The 22347-nt window shown below is 43.3% G+C and overlaps 1 protein-coding gene across 1 annotated transcript in view; it reads left to right on the top strand.

Annotated features, from left to right (window-relative positions):
• Window positions 1-22347, top strand: part of WIPF2 (WAS/WASL interacting protein family member 2) — a 45224-nt gene that overhangs the window by 17388 nt on the left and 5489 nt on the right. Inside the window, exons 2-6 of the mRNA XM_040640668.1 lie at window positions 5156-5287; window positions 11753-11885; window positions 12618-12734; window positions 13091-13747; window positions 21071-21280. Of these exons, the coding sequence (XP_040496602.1) occupies window positions 5225-5287; window positions 11753-11885; window positions 12618-12734; window positions 13091-13747; window positions 21071-21280 (1180 nt within the window). The 5' untranslated portion in view covers window positions 5156-5224. The remainder of the gene's footprint in view (window positions 1-5155; window positions 5288-11752; window positions 11886-12617; window positions 12735-13090; window positions 13748-21070; window positions 21281-22347) is intronic.

The following is a 22347-nucleotide window of genomic DNA, read 5'->3' as shown; positions in this document are numbered from 1 at the left end:
AATAATGCTCTCTGATCTTGATTTCAAAGAAACTGACTCCTGAGGATGTGAAAAGCTTATTCTGTCATGGTTTCTAAGATAGAAGGGCTTAAGAAGGGAACGAGAATTGGTGTGTTGCTGAGCTGGGGCAGCCTCACAATATTTCTGAAAATCAAGGATTCTGAAGAACACAGATGGTGAGGTTTGTAGTTCTAATTTAAAAGATCAGAAAGGAAAGTCTTAAAATTCTGTGAAGAACCCTTTTTTCTCTTCTTCTTAGGTTTAATCTCAGGAATGTTACTTTTAAAAAATTGCAGTACACAGGAAGGCTGAAATTTGTCCTTTGATTAAAAGTAGTTGGTCACTCAAATTTGTCATTCTGTGGGGCGCCTGGGTGGCTCAGTCAGTTACGTGTCCAACTCTTGGTATCAGCTCAGGTCTTGATCTCAGGGTTGTGAGTTCAAGCCCTGCATTGGGCTCCATGCCCAGCATGGAGCCTACTTAAAAAAAATTGTCATTCTGTTATAAAACTTTATTAAGTGTTTTTGGTTCACTTGTTTTTAACTAAAAGTAGTTTTCAAAGCAGACCCTCTGCTTTGGATAAGTGATTGTATCAATATTAAATTAGTTTTAATAAAGCTTTTGGGGATTTTCAAGGGAAGGAATGTTGTATTAATGTAAATTTACTTAAGTTGGGCTGCTCTTGGGAAACATAGAAAGAGCTGTTTGTATTCTATTAATAAAATGGAAATTTGGGGTGGGTTGAATTTTCATTTGGGGAAAATAGTAGGAAATTGCTATGCCAAACCAATTTCCATCACAGATGTTTTTTGTGGTCATTAGTGAAATAGCAGGGGATCAGAAGATCTAGATTTGAGTGCTAATTCTGCTGTTTACTCCAGAATGATCTTGGGCAGCTGCCCTTAGATCAGTCTTTCTCTGTAGTGTGCATGCATGTGATTGCACCCACTCCTAGAGCTTTAGTGTCCTCACCTGTAAAATGGGAGGCAGTGATACTCTACCACAGTGTGGCATTGCGTACTCAGTGTCACTAATAGGGTCACGCAGTCTTTGTGGAGGCAGAGGAGAGGTTGAGAAGCACTGCTGGTTGTCAGCACGAAAGCCTGTCTCTTGATGAAGGTGATTTTTTTTTTAGTGGATCTATTTTGAAATTGGAGTTTGAATTGAGCCTATTTTAAGAAGGCATCTGTAACTGTAATATATTAGTGGTCTTTTCCAGTGGATTGCTTTAAAAAAAAGATTTGCCTTGCTAGAGAATTACTGTTTTGCCTTATAAACGGTGCTCATTGTCAGGCATAAGGTTGTCCCTCTAAGTGATTTCTTACTTTGTAGCATGTAGGTTGGATCAGCCGTGGATATGAAAAGAATTAGGGACTGGTCTGAATCTCTTTTCCTGGTCATTCTAGGAGGCCGTTTCAGTCCTGGCAATGGCAAAGGGGTAGGTAGAACTAGAAACTCAGAAAAGGCAGGAACTGAGGTTGAAAATGTTCGTTTCTGAATAGATTATTATTATTATTATTATTTCCTATTGTTTTCTGCTAGCTTTATTTTTCATTTGTTTATTTTTAAAGATTTTATTTATTTGAGAGAGAGAGAGAGGGATTGCACAAGTGGTGGAGAAGAGGGAGAGGGACAAGTAGACTCCCCACTGAGCACAGTGCCTGAAATAGGTTTCGGTCCGAGGACCCTGAGATCATGACCTGAGCCAAAGGCAGATGCCTGAGCTACCCTGGTGCCTTCTGCTAGCTTTTTAAAAAAATGCTTTTGGGGGAGGCGCCTGGGTGGCTCAGTTGCTAAGGGTCTGCCTTAGGCTTAGGGCGTGATCCTGGAGTCCTGGGATCAAGTCCCACATCAGGCTCCTCCGCTGGGAGCCTGTTTCTTCCTCTCCCACTCCCCCTGCCTGTGTTCCCTCTCTCGCTGGCTGTCTCTGTCTCTGTCAAATAAATAAATCAAATCTTAAAAAAAAAAAATGCTTTGGGGGAACTACCAGAGTGAACCCAGAGAATTCAAATGAAGAAAGTTTTTTTTTCTTCTCTATATCTTTCATTTTAAATTTGCATGTCCCCCCATTATAGATAGATCATGAGGATTTACTATTTTGATCAATTTTTATTTTTTAAGATTTTATTTATTTATTTATTTAAGAGAGAGGAAGAGCATGAGGTGGGGAAAGGCGCAGTGGGAGAGGGAGAAGCAGGCTCCCCCGCTGAGCAGGGAGCCTGAAGCAGAGATCGATCCCATGACCCTGGAGATCATGACCTGAGTTGAAGGCAGATGCTTAACCAACTGAGGCACCCAGGCGCCCCTATTTTGATCAGTTTTTAAAGTCTAGTATGTTAGATCCCTGGCAAAGAAAAACTAGTGTTAGCTTTGAAACCAGACATCAGAAGGTGTTTCCCTTGAAGGATGGTCAGCTGCTCGATTCTTTTTTTTTTTTTTTTAAAGATCTTATTTATTTATTTGACAGAGAGAGAGACAGCCAGCGAGAGAGGGAACACAGGCAGGGGGAGTGGAGAGGAAGAAGCAGGCTCCCAGCGAGGAGCCTGATGTGGGACTTGATCCCAGGACTCTGGGATCACGCCCTGAGCCGAAGGCAGACACTTAACGACTGAGCCACCCAGGCGCCCCAGCTGCTCGATTCTTGAAGTGAGTTCAGACACCATTCCCATGGGAACCATCTAGCCAAAGTCTAGTTGTCCAAAGTCTACTGTCCAGTTCTTTATGATTGGAGCAAAAAGCTCTGTTCAGCATCCAGCCTATAGTGGCATTATTGGAAGGGTTGGGATTGTGAAGACCTTCACAGTCGTGTTTCTGATCAAATTCTACCTGCCTCTAAAGGTTCTTGGTTTTTAGAACCTTTGGAATATTTGCCCTTTCCTTTCATCATTGAGAAAGTGTTTAAATGGTTTTGAGAGCATTGAGGGAACTGTTTAAGTGGTTACTCCTTTATTCACAGGGAAATTTTGTTCACCTGTGTAAAGAGTTCAGGACCAAACTTCCTCAGTGGATTGCCATGCTGATTTTGATCTTTTAGGCTTGGCTTGGTACACATGGTCTCTCATCTCTGCTAGGGGCTACCTGTGAGATTTCCTATGTCCTAATCTCATTAATCACCTTGCTTGGAAGCAGTTCTTCCGTGGATTAATTTGTGAAGTTGATTACCCTGTCTTGAACCTTTCTTGTCATGTGTAAGTTGTACTCCCAGTGATAATGTTATTTTGGCTTCGATTTTGGACAGGGGGTCAAGAAGTGGGATTTCCTTGGAACAACTTTTTGGGTGAATTATTGTTCTTGAGTTGTAGTTTTATTTTTGCCCCCTACTTTAATGTCTTAGCGCAAGACACTCCTTGGTTTTAGTCTCATTTGTAAAGTGAGGATCCCTTACAGACTGTAACAGGAGGACAGCTATATAGTTTTTGTGACCTGATAAGTAGCTAAATTCTCACATGGTATTTATGCTCTGATCAGATTCCAAGGATGTGACTATACGGGGAGTCAATAAACTATGGCCTACGAGTCAGATCTGGTCCATGGTCTGTTTTTATAATGCCCATGAGCTATGAATGGTTTTTACATTTTTAAAATGTAAAAATGTAGTTTTAAAATGTAAAAATCAAGAGAAGGAGAAGACAGGCTACACACTGGGAGAAAATATTTGCAAAAGACACATCTGATAAAGGACAGTTATCCCAAAGAGACAAAGAATTCTTAAAACTCAGCAATAAGAAAACGACCATATTAAAAACTGTGCAAAAGACCTAAACAGACACCTCATTGAAGAAAATATACAGATGGGAAGTAAGCGTATGAAAAGAGATTTAACTTCATATGTCATCAGGGAATTGAAAAATTAAAACAGTGAGATTGCACTACTACAGATCTATTAGAATGGCTCAAATCTAAAACACTGACAGCACCAAATGCTGACAAGGATGTGCAGCAGCAGGAACACTCCTTCATTGCTGGTGGGAATGCAGAATGGTACAACCACTTAGACAGTTTGGCAGTTTATTATACAATGCAACTCTTACCATAGGATCTGGCAGTCACAGCCAGTGGTATTTACTCAAATGAGCCAAAATGTATGTCCCCACAAAAACTGCACAAGAATATTTATAACAGCTTTATTCATAATTGTTAAAACTTGGAAGCAACCAAGGTGTCCTTCAGTAGGTGAATGGGTAAACAAACTGTTGTACATCCAGACAGTGGAATATTATTCAGCACTAAAAAGAGCTATCAAGCCATGAAAAGGCATGGAGGAAATGTAAATGCATATTACTAATTGAAAGAAGCCAATCTGAAAAAGGCTACATATTATATGATTGCAACTATATGGCAGGCTGGAAAAGACAAAACTATGGGGACAGTAAAAAGGACCAGTGGATGGGGGAAAGGAGGGATAAATAGGCAGATCATAGATTTTTAGTGCAGTGAAACTATTCTCTATGATGCTACAATGTGTGTAGTTGTTGTTATACATTTGTCCAAACACATAAAATATAGCTTGCCAAGAGTAAGCCCTAATGTAAACTATGGACTTTGGATGGTGATGAGGTATCCATTGTATCAAATGTCCAACTGCAGGATGTAGATAGTGGGGGAGGCTGTCTGTATATGTGTGTGGGTGGAGGGGAAACAGGAGTATATGGATACTCTGTACTTGCTGCTCAATTTTGCTGTGAACCTGAAACTACTCTAAAAACTAAGGCTTATTATTTAAAAAAATGTCAAAATAAAACAAATCAAAGAATAAAATGCGACAGAGACCCGTATGTGGCCTGTAAAGCCTAAAATATTAATTTTCTTTTTTTTTTAAAGGGGGACGGAAAGGTGCAGAGGGGGAGAGAGAACCTTAAGTAGGCTCCACACCGAGTGCAAAGCCTGACACGGGGCTCGATCTCACGACCCTGAAATCATGACCTGGGCCAAAATCCACAGTCAGCCTGACACCCCCCCAGGTGCCCAGTATTAATATTTATTATCTGGCCTTTTACAAAAAATGTTTACCAAGTCCTGGACTCTATCACAGAGGAACTAGGCGGTGAGGTGCTTAGTTTCTCTCTCGTGTCATGCCCAGTCCCCTAATTCTTCTGGGTACTCATGAGTGTCTCTGATGGCAGAGTTGTTCTCATTGAACTTGTTTCATCTGCAGGTATATGAGTGACCTAAAGCTGCAAATTAAAACGGAGAGAAAGCAGTGCCAACTGCGAGCAGGGCAAGGATGCCAATTCCTCCACCTCCTCCACCGCCCCCTGGTCCTCCTCCACCTCCCACTTTTAATCAGGTAGGTAATCTTTCCACCTGGCTATCTCAAAACTTTAATGGATACTCAGGGCTTCCTGGTGTAAGGCATACTGTACTCAAAGATATGTGGTGTGGAAAGAGAGTAAGTTAAGGCAAGTCTGTCTTCGTTAACTCATTCTGGTTTCTGAAAGGTCCTCTTAGGACTATAATGGCTTATCTTGTTTTCTTGTCCTGGTTCAGTCTAAATGGAGATTTGGACAGATCACATCAGAGCAGGAACTAGTCTTTTGCCCCTAAAACTATTTGTCTTGTAAAGGTCAGTACAGCATTTCTCTGGCATCATTGAGGAAAGGGACGGCAACTCTTAGTGGTTGTTTCTCGCTATTATTTCATCTCTTCCTCTTCTACTCCAAACCAGTTCATCCTAAAGCCAAGTCCGTCAAGTCTACCAGCCCATCAGAAAAGAAAGGAGTTTCTGGAAAATACTATTAAGAAGACTTAAAGGTTTGAAAATGGGAGGGAGAAAAACCAGTGTGGCTTCTGAACCAAAGAGGCAACCACTTTTACTATATGTGGATTGTGATATCTGGTGTCACGTGAGAAAGAAGCAACCTGGGTGCATTATCTCATTTTTTTTTTAAGATTTTATTTTATTTTATTTTTGTTTTATTTTATTTTTAAATTTTTTAAAGATTTTATATATTTATTTATTTTGAGAGAGAGAGCAGGGAGAGGGGGGAAAGGAGAGAGAGAATCTCAGGCATACTCCACGGTGAGCATGGAGCCTGACAGGGGGCTCGATCTCACAACCCTGAGATCATGTCCTGAGCCAAAATCAAGAGTTGGACAGTTAACTGACTGAGCCACCCAGGCACTCCTTAAGACTTTTTTTTTTTAAGGAACCTCTCCACCCAAGTGGGGCTCGAACTCACACCCCTGAGATCAAGAGTTGCATGCTGTACTGACTGAACCAACCACGTGCTCCTGCTTTATTCAATTTTGTAAAACTTAGAAGCGAAAGGAGCTATAGGGAATGAGTACCTGGGAGGGGGGTGTTATTTAACAGATGAGAAATAGTGCCTTAAAGTGTCGATATATGTTTGTGTTAGGTATGTAACAGATGACAGAGACCTGGTGAGGCATATGACTTAGAAAATCCAGATAATTTTACTCTATGCTTCTATATTGCTTGAGTCTTTCCCCACAAGCTTTATTTATATAATTAAAAGAAAGAGAGGGAAAACATGCAGATAAGAAAAAGAAGCAAATAGGGGCGCCTGGGTGGCACAGCGGTTAAGCGTCTGCCTTCGGCTCAGGGCGTGATCCCGGCGTTCCGGGATCGAGCCCCACATCAGGCTCCTCTGCTATGAGCCTGCTTCTTCCTCTCCCACTCCCCCTGCTTGTGTTCCCTCTCTCGCTGGCTGTCTCTGTCTCTGTCAAATAAATAAATAAAATCTTTTAAAAAAAAAAAAAAAGGAAGCAAATAAAAATAATCTGTAATATCATTGCCCAGAAATGAGACAATTTCTGCCTTCAAAGGCTCCCAGCACAATGGGCGAGATAGACAAGTCAACAGGGAAATTCCATGCTATGCAGGCATAAATGAGGCCACAAAGAAGCATGCCTCACATATTGGCTGGAGGCAGTGGAGGCAGTCGGAGAAGTCTTCTAGCCAGGAGGTGATACTTGAGCAGAGTCTTAAACGATGAGTAGTGTTTAGCCAGAAAGAGAAGAGGGAGAGCAGGTACTTGGTATTGAGGAAGTAGAATGAAAGGGTGCTGATTTGTGGGAAAGCATACTCAGGATTGGATCATTGCTTGAGGGGCTTGGTGGGAGAGGCAAAGGCTGAGGGTTTTCACTTTTTCTCCAGGCAGTGATGGGGTGGTTGTGTATTTTCAGCTGCAGGAGTCACCTGACTGGGCGTGTGTTAGAAAGGTCGTCCTTCACAGTATAGACGGTGATATGGGGTTGAGACTGGAGACAGAGAATTGAAGACTTGGAGATAAAAGCCTGTTAACAGTTGAAAATCTGAGAGTTTGCATTAAAACCATGAGGATGGACGAGATATCGATGAGGGACACTTGGAAAGTAAAATCTTATTTGGTGACTGATGCAAGAAAGAGGAAGGAGTTTGGAACAACTCTAGTTTGGGGGATTGAATGACGGTGCCATTTACAAATCGAGTTTTGTGGAGGAGGATGTGAACTCAATTTTAGATATGTTGAGTAATGTTTTAATAATTTTCTCTTTACAAAAGTAATATATTCAAGAAATTTATGAACTATAGCTGGGGCGTGTGGCTGGCTCATTCGGTAAAGCATGGGACTCTTGATCTCAGAGTTGTGAGTTTGAGTCCCACAGTGGGCGTAGAATTTACTTAAAAAAAGAGATTTATGAACTACGGGTAAGCATAAAGGAGCAATTATCCATAATCCAGCAGTTCATAATAGTTTTATGTATATCCTTCCCTTCCTTCCTTCCTCCCTTTTATCTCCTACTTTTTTAAAAAGGAGGCTGTGCTGTATATACCTACTGATTTTTTTTGTTTTCTTTTTCTTCTTCCACCTCCCCCACACTGCTATGTGTACTGAGTTCTAATCTGCTCTTACGCATTAATACATCGTGAATGGCTTCTCACATCATTAAATGGTTAGTGATATCGTTACAGATTTTTTTACTGTACTAAAATGTGGCAAAAATTAGAGAATGCCAATAAAAATAGAAAATATTAAGCTATTAATAGTTAATCTTTGTTAATATTTTATATGTTTTATGTATTTATTATAGGAAAACTAGAAAATTCAAATAAATACAAAGAATTATTACCCAAAATTAATTTCTGTTGATATTAGTGTATATCCTTCTGGAAATGTTCTGTGGGTATGTACCTTTTCTTTCACTATAACTACTGCTTATTGAGCACCAGGCACTGTGCTAACCTCTTAAAAAAGAGTTCTTTAATTTTCAAAACTACCCTGCGAGATAGGTTCTAGTATTACTCTGTTTTATGGAAGAGAAAATTAATCTTGTTAAATGTTTTGTTTTATAATATTTTTTTATTTGATTGTGTCAAACATTTGCTGTCTGAAGATACTTACTTCCACATCTTTAAGAGCTTAACTGGCATTCCCTTCTATGCTTATGTCATCAGTGTTCCTTTTGATTGAACTTTTAGGTTATTTTCAGTTTTATGCTATTAATAACATCTTTGTGTACTTCTCTAGTTGTTTTCTTAAAGTTAATTCCTAGATAGAATTCTTGTGTAGATTTTTTAAAGGCACAAGGGGTGCCTGGTGGATTAGTCGGTTAAGTGTCCATCTCTTGATTTTGGCTCAGGTCATGATCTCGGGGTCGTGAGATCCAGCCCTGTGTCGAACCCTGCATTCGGTGTGGAGCCGCTTAAGATTCTTTCTCTCCCTCTCCCTCTGCCCCTCCCCACCGTTTCTCTCAAAAAAAAAAAAGAAAAGAAAAGTGGAGGGGAAAAAAAGGTGTTTGATACATAAACTACTTTCTGGAAAGATCATACTAATTTACCTTCCTCTGGATAATTTTTGTACCTGTTCCCCTAAATCCTTATGGCCACCATAAGACAGTTACGTGTTCTGCACAGTTTTTGAGCATCCTCCACGTGCCAGGCACTGTACAACAGTGAGCAGCGGACCCTGCCTTCATGAAGTAGCGGTCTCCTCTTAAAATTTTAACTTTTACCGGTTTCATTGGTAAATAATGATACTGTGTTTTAGCCTGCATTTTTAATTTTTTTTCCCGTATTTGCTGGCTCCATGATTTCTTTTACATAGCGTTCATACCTTTGCTTATTATCCTATTGATTTATAAGTCATCTTTATGTTAATACTGTATAGAGTTAGGATACTACCTTTGTGCGTCACAGATGATTTTTCCTTCAAGTCTATCATCTGCTTACTATATTCCTAAGTGGATAATTTATAATAAACGAGTCTTCCAGTTTTTCCCTGTATTTTAGTTGTCATGTCCTTCCCCTTACCTATTTTTTTCATATAGTACTTCTATGGGTTATTTTTACATTTATATTTTATAACTCAATTAGAATTTGTTTGAGAGTATGGGGGCGCCTGGGTGGCGCAGTTGTTAAGCGTCTGCCTTCGGCTCAGGGCGTGATCCCGGCATTCTGGGATCGAGCCCCACATCAGGCTCCTCTGCTAGGAGCCTGCTTCTTCCTCTCCCACTCCCCCTGCTTGTGTTCCCTCTCTTGCTGGCTGTCTCTCTCTGTGTCAAATAAAGAAATTAAAAAAAAAAAAAAAAAGAATTTGTTTGAGAGTAAGCCATGAGGTAGAGATTTAACTTGATTTTTTCCCCCAAACTTAGCCAGTTATTATTAGTAGCTTATATTTAGTAATCTGTGCTTTCTGCATTGCTGAAATACACTTTTATTATTTCTTTTTCTTCTTTTTCAGAATTTTTTATTTATTCATTTGAAAGAGAGAACTAGCAAGAGCATGGGTAGAAGGGAGGGTCGGAGGGAGAGGGAGAAGCAGATTCCCTGCTGAACAGGGAGCCTGACAACGGGGCTGGATCCCAGGACCCCAGCATCATGACCTGAGCCAAAGGCAGATGCTTAACCGACTGAGCCACCCAGGCACCCCCACTTTTATTATTTCTTATATAGACTTGAGTTTGTTTATGGACTTTGTTTTGTTCCATTTATCTAGCTCTCTGTCCCTGTACTCCTGTTGTAGTTGGTCCTAGCTTTTGATGGTACTAGTTCCATTTTCTTAGTTTTTTTCCTATACTTAATCTTCCAGATGGATTTTAGAATCATTTTTTAATGGTTTCCAAAAATTCCACTGTGTGCTTAATTTAAAAAGCTCTACATTTAGAAATTGTGTAAGGAACATGGTATGATGTGTTGCATTTTAGGTACATGTGGGATATTCATTTGGAGATATCCTGTAGACATTGGCACATATGGTATTAAGCTCAGGGCCAGGAGTGGTGATGAGATATAAAGATTTGAGATACTTGGGCTTTTCAGTGGTATTCAAATCCTGTGACTGGGTGAGCTTGCTCAGGGAGATTTAGATGGAGGCTGAGGATAGGACTCTGAAGTGGCATTTAACAGGTAGGTGGAGGGTGAAGAACTCGAAAAGAAATATGGTGTTGGAAGAGACTGTAGGGTAAGTGGGAAAGGCATGGGCTTTAACACAGACCAGCTCTGCATGTACTAACCATGTGACATTAGCTTTTCTAAACCTTCATTTCCTCATCTTTGGAGCAAGGAGCCCAACACAGGGGTCGATCCCAGGACCCTGGGATCATGGCCTGAGCTAAAGGCAGCTGCTCAACTGACTGAGCCACCCACCCAGGCGCCCCTTGTTTTATTCTTCTTAAGATTTTATTTACTTAGTTATTTGAGAGAGTGTGTGCACACGAGCAGAGGGAGAGGGACAAGCAGACTCTAGGCCAAGCGTGGAGTGTGCCATGGGGCTCGATCTCACGACCCCAAGATCATGACTGAGGTGAAACCAAGACTCCGACTGAGCCACCCAGGTGCCCCAATATGGTCTATTTTATAACATTGTTTAGAAGATAAAGTAACAGGGGGGCGCCTGGGTGGCTCAGTTGTTGAGCGTCTGCCTTCGGCTCAGGGCGTGACTACGGGGTCCTGGGATCGAGCCCCGTGTCCGCGTCGGGCTCCCTGCTCCGCTGGGAAGCCTGCTTCTTTCTCTCCCACTCCCCCTGCTTGTGTTCCTTCTCTCTCAAATAAATAAATAAAATATTTAAAAAAAGAAGAAGAAGATGATAAAGTAATAGGGAAGAAATACTGTTAGTCGAGATAAGAATTTTAGAGTCAACTGTCTGGGTTGGGATCCTTGCTTTACTATTTACTGGGTGCATGGCCTCAGGAACTGTTCAACTATTCGCACTGTCCAAATGGGTAATGTTGATAATACCTATTTCATAAAAATATTTCAAGATTTAAATTAGATGATGGAAGTAAAATCCTTAGCCTGAGGCATTGTAGGGACTCAAGTCAGTGTTTGCCTTCATAACATGTAAAGCTTCTAACACACAAGCCCAGCACACAGGTACTCAGTAAGTGTTAAGGCCTGCCCCCCCTTTTTTAAAGAGAGAGCGTGCGGGGGAGTGGGGGGGAGGGAGAGAGAAAATCCCAAGTAGGCTCCATGCCCAGGGCCTGATGCAGGGCTTGATCTCATAACGCCAAGATCATGACCTGAGCCGAAATCAAGAGTCAGACCTTAACTGACTGAGCCACCCAGGCGCCCCAGATAAGGCCTCCTTTCAGAATGTTCTGCATAGGAAGGGGACCTATACCCTTCACAGAAGGCACAACAGAAGAAGGACTAAAGAATGAGAGCACACATTGGTACCGATATTTGGTGCAGGATCTGATTAGGTTAGAGGGTCATTAATGAAATCCAGCTTGGCTTACGGTATTTATCCCAAGCTCCTGGTAAAGGGAACTATTTAGGATGAATAATTACATTTTCCCCTCTTCCTCTAGGCAAACACAGAGCAGCCCAAGCTGAGTAGAGATGAGCAGCGGAGTCGAGGTGCTCTCTTACAGGACATCTGCAAAGGGACCAAGCTGAAGAAGGTGACCAACATTAATGATCGGAGTGCTCCCATCCTTGAGAGTGAGTCTAATCTTCATTTCCTAGTGAGCCACCAGGATCCCAGGATTGACTTGGAGACTTGGCTGGCCTGTCATTTTTATTGTGGGGCCTTAAGTGGGAAAATTTTGTCCTTCAGGAGAGTTTTCTTTGAATGTTCTTTGGCTGTCTTCACATCTTTTCATTTAAACACCTTAGAATTTTCTTTTTGACCTTTGGGACACATTCTCTGGGGGAAGACTCCCATCTCCTACTGTAACTAGTGCTCCTTACGGCACATCCATGGCTGTTCTCCGAGGAGACCATCATGTTACTAAAAACCGCTAAGCTGAAGCTAGTGAAGATGTTATAATTGCCACAAGTGTCCATTCTGCTAGGCCTCTGGAGAGTTTGCTCACACCTGGATCCCTGAGTCCCTGGCCCCCTTACCATCTGGGACTTGGAAAGGAGAGCCCAGAGAACTCTGCTGAATGTGTCTTGATCCTGGTTTTCCCTCTGCCTTTCCTAAATAAGGGAAATTTGACTCCTTGTTCCTTTTGTTCTTTCTCTTGCATCACAGTGAGGAGTTTCATCTCCACATGAAGCTGTGGAGCTGAGAGGCCTAGCCTTTTTTTTTTTTTTTTTTTTTTTAATGCAAAAGCAAGATTGGTTTGTTTGCAAATTAAAGCCCAAATAGAAGAGGGGTTTCTCCTCAGGATTAACTTGGTCACCAGCTCCCAGCATGTGAAGTGAAAACCCTAATGGTATGCTTTCCAGAACCGAAAGGAAGCAGTGGTGGTTATGGCTCTGGAGCAGCTGCCCTGCAGCCCAAGGGAGGTCTCTTCCAAGGGGGAGTGCCAAAACTCCGACCTGTGGGAGCCAAGGACGTTTCAGGTATCTGATCAGTACTTTCTTCGGATATTTCCCAAGTGCGTTAATTTCTGATTAGTCCCAAGTGGGTCATCTAGGGTTAAGGTGTGTTGTAGAGGTGGGAGGAAGGAGAAGTGGGAGCAGGGGAGAAGTTACAGAGTAGAATAAAGCCAAAGCTGAGAGATTAAATAAAAATGTGTTCAACTTGTATTGGCAGTATTTGTCATGGGCCCTGAGCCTGAAACCACATTAAAATCCAGAACTATACGGGCATTTAACCTGCTACCATGCAGGTTACACTAAGGAGGCTGGGTGAAGTAGAGATACTGACTAACGTGTATCTAGCTCTGTTGATTGAGTGCTGTCTGGTGTATTTGTAGAGAACCTAGCTGGTAAGCCAGCCCTACAAGTCCCCAGTTCTCGAGCTGCTGCCCCAAGGCCACCGGTGTCAACAGCCAGTGGGCGCCCTCAAGATGATACAGACAGCAGCCGAGCCTCACTCCCAGAACTGCCCCGGATGCAGAGACCCTCGTTACCAGACCTCTCTCGGCCTAATACCACCAGCAGTACAGGCATGAAGCACAGCTCCTCTGCCCCTCCTCCACCACCCCCAGGGCGGCGTGCCAACGCACCCCCTACACCTCTGCCTGTGCACAGCAGCAAAGCCCCGGCCTACAACAGAGAGAAGCCCTTGCCACCCACACCTGGACAAAGGCTGCACCCTGGTCGAGAGGGACCTCCTGCTCCACCCCCAGTCAAACCACCTCCTTCCCCTGTGAATATCAGAACGGGACCAAGTGGCCAGTCTCTGGCTCCTCCTCCTCCGCCTTACCGCCAGCCTCCTGGGGTCCCCAATGGACCCTCCAGTCCCACTAATGAGTCAGCCCCTGAGCTGCCACAGAGACACAATTCTTTGCATAGGAAGACACCGGGGCCTGTCAGAGGCCTAGCGCCTCCTCCACCCACGTCAGCCTCTCCATCACTACAGAGTAATAGACCACCTCCCCCAGCCCGGGACCCTCCCAGTCGGGGAGCCGGTAAGTGCCTGGAAGCACCTTTTTTCCTATCAGATGTAGAATTGAGTTTATCTTCTCACCTTTTCCTCCAAAGCTCTCCTTCAGCGATTGAAAAGAAAGAATTCACTTACTCATTCAGCAGGTTTACTGAGTGCCTTTTTATGTTTCAGACTCTGTTTTTAGGGAAACAACAAACAGTAGAAAAGACAGAAGATTCCTGTTCTTTGGACAGTCAAGCAAATAAATTAGTTTAAAAAATTATATATGTAGATCTATATATGTGTGTGTGGGGGGTATGTATATATATAAAATCATATAATTATAAATATATACAAATAAAACTATAAAATTATATATATTATATGTTTTTATATATATATATAAAGACAGTATGTAGATGTTTTAGAGAAATACAAAACAGAGAAAGGGGAATAGGATATACTGGGGTAGAGGGTGGTGGTGGTATTTTTTATTGCAGAGGTGGGGTGAGAGTAGGGTTAGGGAAGGCCTTACTGATAAAGTAACAATCTGAAGAGAGTGACGGAGTAGGCTAAGCAGTAATCTGGGAGAATAGGTATTGCAGGCATTGGGAACAGCAAATACAAAGGCCCTGAGACTGGGGACAGCAGGGAGGCCATTGTGGCAGGACTGGAATGAGTGAAGGGGGAAGAGTGGAAGGACGAGGAGGTCAGGAAGCTAGATTCGAAGCTAGATTTGCACAGGAGAACACTGTAGGACTTTGTCAAGACTGGGATTTACTCGGTGAGATGCTGAGCCCCTCTAGAGGCGTTGGAACGGAGGAGAAGTGTTGCTTTAGCTTTTAAAAGGATGACAAACTCAGGGCGCCCAGGCGGCTCAGTTGATTAAGCATCTGCCTTTGGCTCAGGTCATGATCCCAGGGTCCTGGGATTGAGCCCTGCATTGGGCTCCCTGCTCAGCAGGGAGCCTGCTTCTCCCTCTCCCTCTGCTGTTCCCTCTGCTTGTACTCTTTCTCTGTCAAATAAACAAAATCTTTAAAAAATAAAAAATAAAAGGATGACAAACTCTGGTGTTGAAAACAGACTGCAGGGGGACAGAGGTGGCAAGGGAGACCACTTCGGAGGCTGGTGCAGTAAATCAGGCAGATAGGTAGGGCCGCAGCAGGTTTGGGGGAAGAAGACAGGTGTTCACTTTTAGACAAGTCAAGTTTGACTTGCCTGTTAGGCAAACACCAGTTCGTTATTTTCTCTTGGATTTCTGTCAGACTCTGAAGTTGAGGGGAAAGGTCTGGGCTAGAGAAATTTGAATGATATTGAAAACCACATGCTGGATAAGCTCCCCTAGGGAGTCAGTCTAGATAGAGAAGAGGTTGAGGCCTTTATATTAGAGGTCAGAGAGATGGAGAGTAGCAAGCAGAGGAAGCTGAGAAAGAGTCTATAGTGAGGAAGGAAGAAAATGAGAGGATGCTGGAAGGATGCCAAGAGGGAGTGATCAGCTGTGTTCAGGACTGGAAACTGAGAATGACATTGGTCTCGGCAACATGGAGTCTTTTGAGGGGGACCCCCAAACAACATGATATCCTTTTGATAATTTCAGTGGAGTGATGGAGGATGAGGGTGAAAGTCTAATTGAGATGTATTTGGGAACTTGGGAATAAGAGGAGAGGAATTGGAGATAGCGATGTAGAACTCTGTTTGCTTAAAGGGGAGCGAGGGTGGGGGCGCAGATGAATGGTTGCTGGAGGAGAATGAGGGATTGAGGTTTGGGACCCCTCCCCTCCAAGATGGGAGATATTTCGGCATCTGTTTGTATACTGATGAAATGATACAGTAGAAAGGGGGGAAATTGCCTGAGTAATGTTTTCAAGAAGGCTAAAAGGAATGGAATCTGATTCATAGGTAAGGGGTTGACCTTAGATAAGAACACAGATAGTTCTTCCATGGTAACAGGAGGGAAGGCAGAGTGCATAGGCATAGATGCAAGTGGGTAGGTGGGCATAGTGGTAGGATCATGTGCAAAGTTTCATGTGTGTGTGTGTGTGTTTTAAAGATTTTATTTATTCATTTGACAGAGAACAAACAGGGGGAAGAGCAGAGGGAGAAGCAGGCTCTCCGCTGAGCAGGGAGCCCGGATATGGGGCTCTATCCCATTACCCTGGGATCATGACCTCAGCCAAAGGCAGATGCTTAACTGACTGAGCCACCCAGGCACACCTTCTGGTTTGTTTCTTATTGGTGAGATAGAAAGCAAGGACATCCACTGTGAATGAAGGGAGGGAAGGAGAGAGAGGGACATGAAGTGGTCCTCTGGGAGCATGGGAGAGTGAAGGGGATGGGGAAGTGTTCTGGGATAAGCAGCAGCATGAAAGGCCCACTCAGGATTAGGAGCTGTACACTCAAAGTGAGATTAGCACAGTGTGTGTTCAGCTGTGTGTTTGCAGGTACTAAGTGGGGGCAGCATGGTATTTAACCAGGGTTAGCTTTTTTAGGCATGTGGGACACTAAGGGAGAAAGAAAGCTAAGGGTGTAGGTCAGAGAATGATTGTAATAGTGGACCATGAGCCTAAACTGGGTGAAGAGGGGAGTAAGGAGCTCTAGAAAAAGTAGAAGAGGTTGTATAGTCTCTTTACAAAATAGCACGACTGAAAGTAGAGCGTTAGGGAGACCATGAAGCTCTCTGGGACCTTCTTGGACCCAGGAATTTTGGCTCCCATGGCCTCTTATATCATTGGACTTTGAGCCACATCCTCCACAAATGGCTTTTGAGCTTTTAAACAGTCCTTGCAGGTTTGGATCATTGATTAAGAAATTAAGTCATCAGGAAGCACGTATTGAAAGTCCATTAACCTGTGCTGCTGCTTGGCGAGGTACATGGAGAGTTGGTGTTCTAGAAGCTGGCTGGCCAGCAGACGGCAGTTGTATGGTAACCTGTACATCCCTGACCCCATGTCTCCCTGGCTTTAGCCATAAGAATCCTAGTCCTAAGGTGGTCTTTGATTCTACAAAGTTTAGGTTAAAAATTATTTTTTAACTTAGGGATTTTTTTTTAAAGATTTTATTTATTCATTTGTCAGCACAAACAAGGGGAGCAGCAGGCAGAGGGAGAAGCAGGCTCCCTGCTGAGGAAGGAGCCCAGTCCCGACTCTGGTCCCAGGACCCCGGGATCATGACCTGAACTGAAGGCAGACGCTTAACCAACTGAGCCACCCAGGTGTCCCAGGGATATATATATATATTTTTAAACTTTATCTAAGCAGAGCCCATATCTTTCTAACCCTATCCAGGAATAGAAACAGGGAAAAAAATATAATTTCTGGGGCGCCTGGGTAGCGCAGTCGTTAAGCGTCTGCCTTCGGCTCAGGGCGTGATCCCGGCANTATAATTTCTGTGGGTTTAACTGAGTTGTTTTATTTTTTTAACTTTAATTAATTTTTAAAAATTAAGCTATAGGCCTAATGTTGGTCTTGAACTCAAGACCCCGAGATCAAGAGTCACATGCTCTACTGCCTTAAGCCAGCCATGCACCCTGAATTGGGTAATTTCAGATGTCTGCAGACTTCTTGCTTCCCACTTCTCTGTTCTTTCTTTGTGGTTTCTTTAGAAGAATGTGAAATTATGAGCCTTGTTCTTCTGTCCCTTAGCCATCACCAACTTTTGAGGCCTGATGGAGGCCTCGGGCAGCTTTCCATCTCTGTAACCAGAGCAGCAGTTCTTAGAGTGATAACACTGAGAGAAAATTGAGGTATTTTAGTCAGAGATCCTGTGAGTATTGGGTCTCTTTGTTGTGTGACATTGGGCAGATTGCTCTGATTCTCTAAGTTTGTTTCCTCATGTGTTCATAGTACCTTCAGGGGTGGTTGTAAAAAGTATGTATGAAAGTGCTTTGTAAACTGTAGTATGCTGATAACTGTTAGTGGTTTTATGCAAGGGTTTCCAGGTAGTTCATGGATTTATCTCTATTATTAAATCATATTATGACAATATTAAGTGATAATATACTTTTGTTTCCATATGAATTATTTACATTTGGAAAAGTATGGAGTCTTCTGTCTTCCCAGGGTGCTCAGGGACCAGTTTTATTGGTCCATAGCATTTCTGAATTTTTTCTTTGCAGAGTAAAACACTTTTTAAGGGATTTTTTTTTTTTTTTTAAAGAATCAGTACCATCCTGCTTTCCTCAGAATTGGGTTTATCTAGGTTTACAAAAGGTGGTCTCCCACCCCAAGGTTTCTTTTACAAACTGCTTCTTTCTTACGGTCCTTGGGTTCCAGTTCTGTCACTTGAAATGGTCTTAAAACTGTATGTGGCAAAGAGCCCAGAAACTTCCTGGAGATGGCAAAACCTGGTTGGGGTGACCCTGAGGGAGGGCACCAAAGGAGCAAGCAGATTGTCTGGGTTGGCTCTGATCACTGCCACCTGCCCATTGTCTGGCTGGTGTCCTTTTGAGCCTACCTAACCCTGCCTGCCTTACACTCCCTGGCCCTCCCCTAGAGAGATACAGACTCTTAGGGCCCTGAGAAATCTGGGTTTGAGGGAAATACTTTGAAGGTGGACTCAAAGAGCTGCAGATTTGGGATGAAATCAAGCTTCAGAGATCTGTTAGGTGGTGGTAAGGAGATTTCTCTTTACTTATTGCTTCTAATAGCCCTTGTCCATACTTAAAACCTTGAAAAGAGTGAGGGAGACATTCAGAGTGCATCTTAGGGAAAGTGAAAACTAACATTTACTGGGCCTACAGTGCTGGACCCCTTGTCTACATAAATCATCCCATTACTGTTTCATTCTTAACTGCGGTCACTCTACAGAAATTCCGACAACAATTCAGGAGGAATAAGAAGATACACTCTTGGGTGTCTGGCTGGCTTAGTCGGTAGAGCACGTGACTCTTGATCTCAGCGTCATGCATTCAAGCCTCACGATGGCTTAGAGTGTACTTAAAAAAAGATGATGATGATACACCCTTTATCACTAATCCTTGTTGTCTGTTAAGCCGAGTAGTCTCTCCATGAATTATTTAGGAAACAGCTATTTATCAGACATGGCATTGGTACCAGAAGATAAACTTCCATCTCAGTGGGTTATACATTTTAGGGGGAGGTAATATAGTACCTGGGGTAGTTATGAAAAGCAGTGTGGCCGTAGTGGAAAGAGCAGATGTATGCTGACTCTATGAGATCTGTGACCTCAGACAAACAACCTGAGTCCCAGTTCCCCCATTTGTGAAATGGGGATAGTACCACATACTTTGCAGGAGTGGTGGAAGAATTTTTAAAGATGTAATGCCTGTGAAGTACCCGGGACAGTGCCTGGAATATAACAGAAACCAAATAAATGGTAGCTGCTCTTTTTGTTAGTTAATGAAAAGAATAGAACGATATAATATAAACACCTTACTTAGAACCTATTCCAGTGATGTTGCCATGTCTTCAGACGTGTTGTTGATGTTACCTTGATTTTTGTCTTTTTTTTTTTTTTTTTTTAAGATTTCATTTATTTGAGAGAGTGAGTGAGAGAGAGAGCACACAAGCAGGGGCAGAGGGAGAGGGAGAAGCAGACTCCCCACTGAGCAGGGAGCCCGACATGGGGCTCAATGCCAGGACCCTGGGATCATGACCTGAGCCAAAAGTAGACGCTTAACTGACTGAGCCACCCAGGTGCCCCACATTTTTGTCTTTTAAGAGTGAAGTGGAGGGGCGCCTGGGTGGCACAGCGGTTAAGCGTCTGCCTTCGGCTCAGGGCGTGATCCCGGCGTACCGGGATCGAGTCCCACATCGGGCTCCTCTGCTATGAGCCTGCTTCTTACTCTCCCACTCCCCCTGCTTGTGTTCCCTCTCTCGCTGGCTGTCTCTATCTCTGTCAAATAAATAAATAAAATCTTTAAAAAAAAAAAAAAAGAGAGTGAAGTGGAGTCAGATGTAGGTATGAATATTTTTATTGATGGTTGTGCAATCTCAGAAATGCGATATGAGGGGCACCTGGGTGGCTCAGTCAGTTGACCGTCTGATTCTTGGTTTCAGCTCAGGTCACGATCTCAGAGTTATGAGATCAAGACCCGCATTGGGCTCCGTGCTCAGCACAGAGTCTCCTTGTCCCTCTCCCTCTGCTCCTCCCCCAAGCTTGCACATGTGCGCACATGCACTCTTTGTCTCTAAAATAAATATATATGTAGGTACGTAGATAGATAAAATCTTTTAAAAAAATGAGATATGGACATCATATAATATTTACTGAACTGTCTGGTTAGAAACTGGGTTTGGAGGCAATTCCCAAAGAGACATTCCCAGTTTTTTTGAGCAATGAGCCTATCATCGGAGATATGCAACTTCTGCAGATGAATCTACTATACATATCTTGAGAATCACTCATTTTGGTCTCTACTACTAAGTGCTAGAGTAAGTGACACAGCCTATAAATGCTATGGGAGAACAAAGAAGGAGGGGATTAGAATAGAGTGCATTGCTTTGGGAAAGCCTGTAGAAGATGGGGCTTGAGTGGAATCTTAAAAAAGAGAGGTAGGTTTTATAGTAAGGGAAGAGGGAAGGCATTTCCGCATCTTTTGGGGGAGTCACAGGAGCAAAGCATATGTGGTTTGGTTTAGTCAGCACATGTTGATTGCGTACCTACTGTGTGCTGTACATGTGGCTGAGCTTGGGAACTCAGATGAATGGACACTGTCCTGACTTGGGAAGAGGCACACAAAATGAGAAATTATAATACAATATGGTAGTGTAGTAGAGAGATACAGAGGCGACAGTGGGAGTCTCAGCCTAGGAATCAAGCAAGGAAGAGGGGAAGGTGAAATCAGGCTGCCTGGCGTGGTAAGTTGTTGTGTAAGAAAGGAGGATGATGTGGTGAGACCCAGTTGGGGTTGAAGCTAAGGATTTGAAACTTCATGATAGAGGAAATGCAAAGCCCTTAGAAAAGTTTGAGCAAGTATTTTGGAGGAGATTAGTGAGTCGAAATGAAGAATGGATTGGAATGGTAAGAGATGAGAAGCAAGGAGAACATTTGGGAAACTTTTTGCAGTAGAACAGGCTGAATATGAGAAAGCCTTGAATTAGGATTGTGGAGGAAGGCATGGAGAGGCAGGGAAAAGATATCAAGAGTAGGCAAAGTTCTTGACTGACTTGTCACAGGAAATGAAGAAGGTCACACATTTATTCTGGACTTTGGGATCTGGAAGAATGTTCCCGCTTAAATAGGGGTGAGAGGAGGGTGAATCTGATACTCGACAGGCTGCCCGGAGGCTCCCGGAGCCCAGATCTTTGGGAAGGCACCAAGGCACTCTTAGCGCACGTCTCTCAAATTCCCCTACCCCTCACCATCTCTGTATCTCAGCCTAAACTGCCTTGGATTTTCCTTGCAGCTCCTCCACCCCCACCACCTATGATCCGAAATGGTGCCAGGGATGCTCCCCCTCCCCCCCCACCATACCGAATGCATGGGTCAGAACCCCTGAGCCGAGGAAAGCCCCCACCTCCGCCCTCAAGGACGCCAGCTGGGCCACCCCCTCCTCCTCCACCACCCCTGAGGAATGGCCACAGAGATTCTATTACCACTGTCCGATCTTTCTTGGGTAAGTAACTAGCTGTTTTAGTCTCATAGTTCTGTGGTGACTTCACTAATTCCAGTGGCCACTCTAGAGTGGGAATGGTCACTAGGTATCCTTTGTTCACAACAGTTCCTCTCCTGATTTTCCCTCAGACTTTTGGGCCCCCTCCATTGACAGCCCTTGCCTTATGCAAATTCTAGGTATGAATGCTTTAGAAGAGATTGAAGTAAAATCAGTAGGTGTTGTGGTAATAACTCTGAAGCTGTTCTCTTGCTTGGATCATTTGTGGTTAGCTTTTAGGTCAGAGACTTTATCCTTTTCAGGTTTATTCAGACAGGAATGATGTATCTTCTTAGGATGGAGAGGGCCTTTTCTGGACCTTTAAAAAACAACAAAAACCCATGGTGCACAACATTAATAATACAGAGCCACTACCTAGCTGTCCTACTTTGAGGAAGTCACTTCGCTGCTCTGGGCCTCGCTTCCCTCATCTGTGAAATGAGGTGGATGAGATCAGGAGTGTATGAGATTTACCTTTTTCAAGGTTAATAAATGAGTCTTAGGCCCCACCTAAGAGATTCTGGTTCATTGGGTCGAAGATGGAGCCGCAAGCAAAGGTTGTCCATCAGGTTTCCTCAGACCCTCTGTTGAGGACCCCTGGAAAGATCTGTACCATCTCCTTCAACCCTAACACTCTAGATTCTTGAATGGTTGCCCTCTTCTCTGTCCCCAGTCTAGTCTTTTCCTAATTAGTGGACCAGGGTTTTTGGAATGTGTTTGAGCCACACTGATCGAAAATCTGAGCCTTCTTCTAGAGGGGACACGTAAAGTGGGAGCAGAGGCCATGAGATGCTGTCCCAACTCTATTGTAGAGCTAAATGAGGGTAACCTGGGCCAGAGGGGCATTATCTGGTCAGATCTCTCACTAACTGGTGACAGAAATTCCCATTTTAGGTTAATGTCTACCGATCTGTGGATTCAGTTCAGTTGGTTTCCCATGGTGACAGTCTCTAAGATGACTGTTAACTGAAACAGAGCTGTATTTCCTTCTCCTCCCATGCAAACTGCTGGGCTCCTTTCCTGTTAAGTGC

The sequence above is a fragment of the Ursus maritimus genome, unplaced genomic scaffold (assembly GCF_017311325.1).
Source record: "Ursus maritimus isolate PB19 unplaced genomic scaffold, ASM1731132v1 scaffold_24, whole genome shotgun sequence".
Lineage (NCBI taxonomy): Eukaryota > Metazoa > Chordata > Mammalia > Carnivora > Ursidae > Ursus > Ursus maritimus.
Note: the sequence above shows the minus strand (reverse complement) of the source record. Positions and strands in the feature narration are given on the sequence as shown.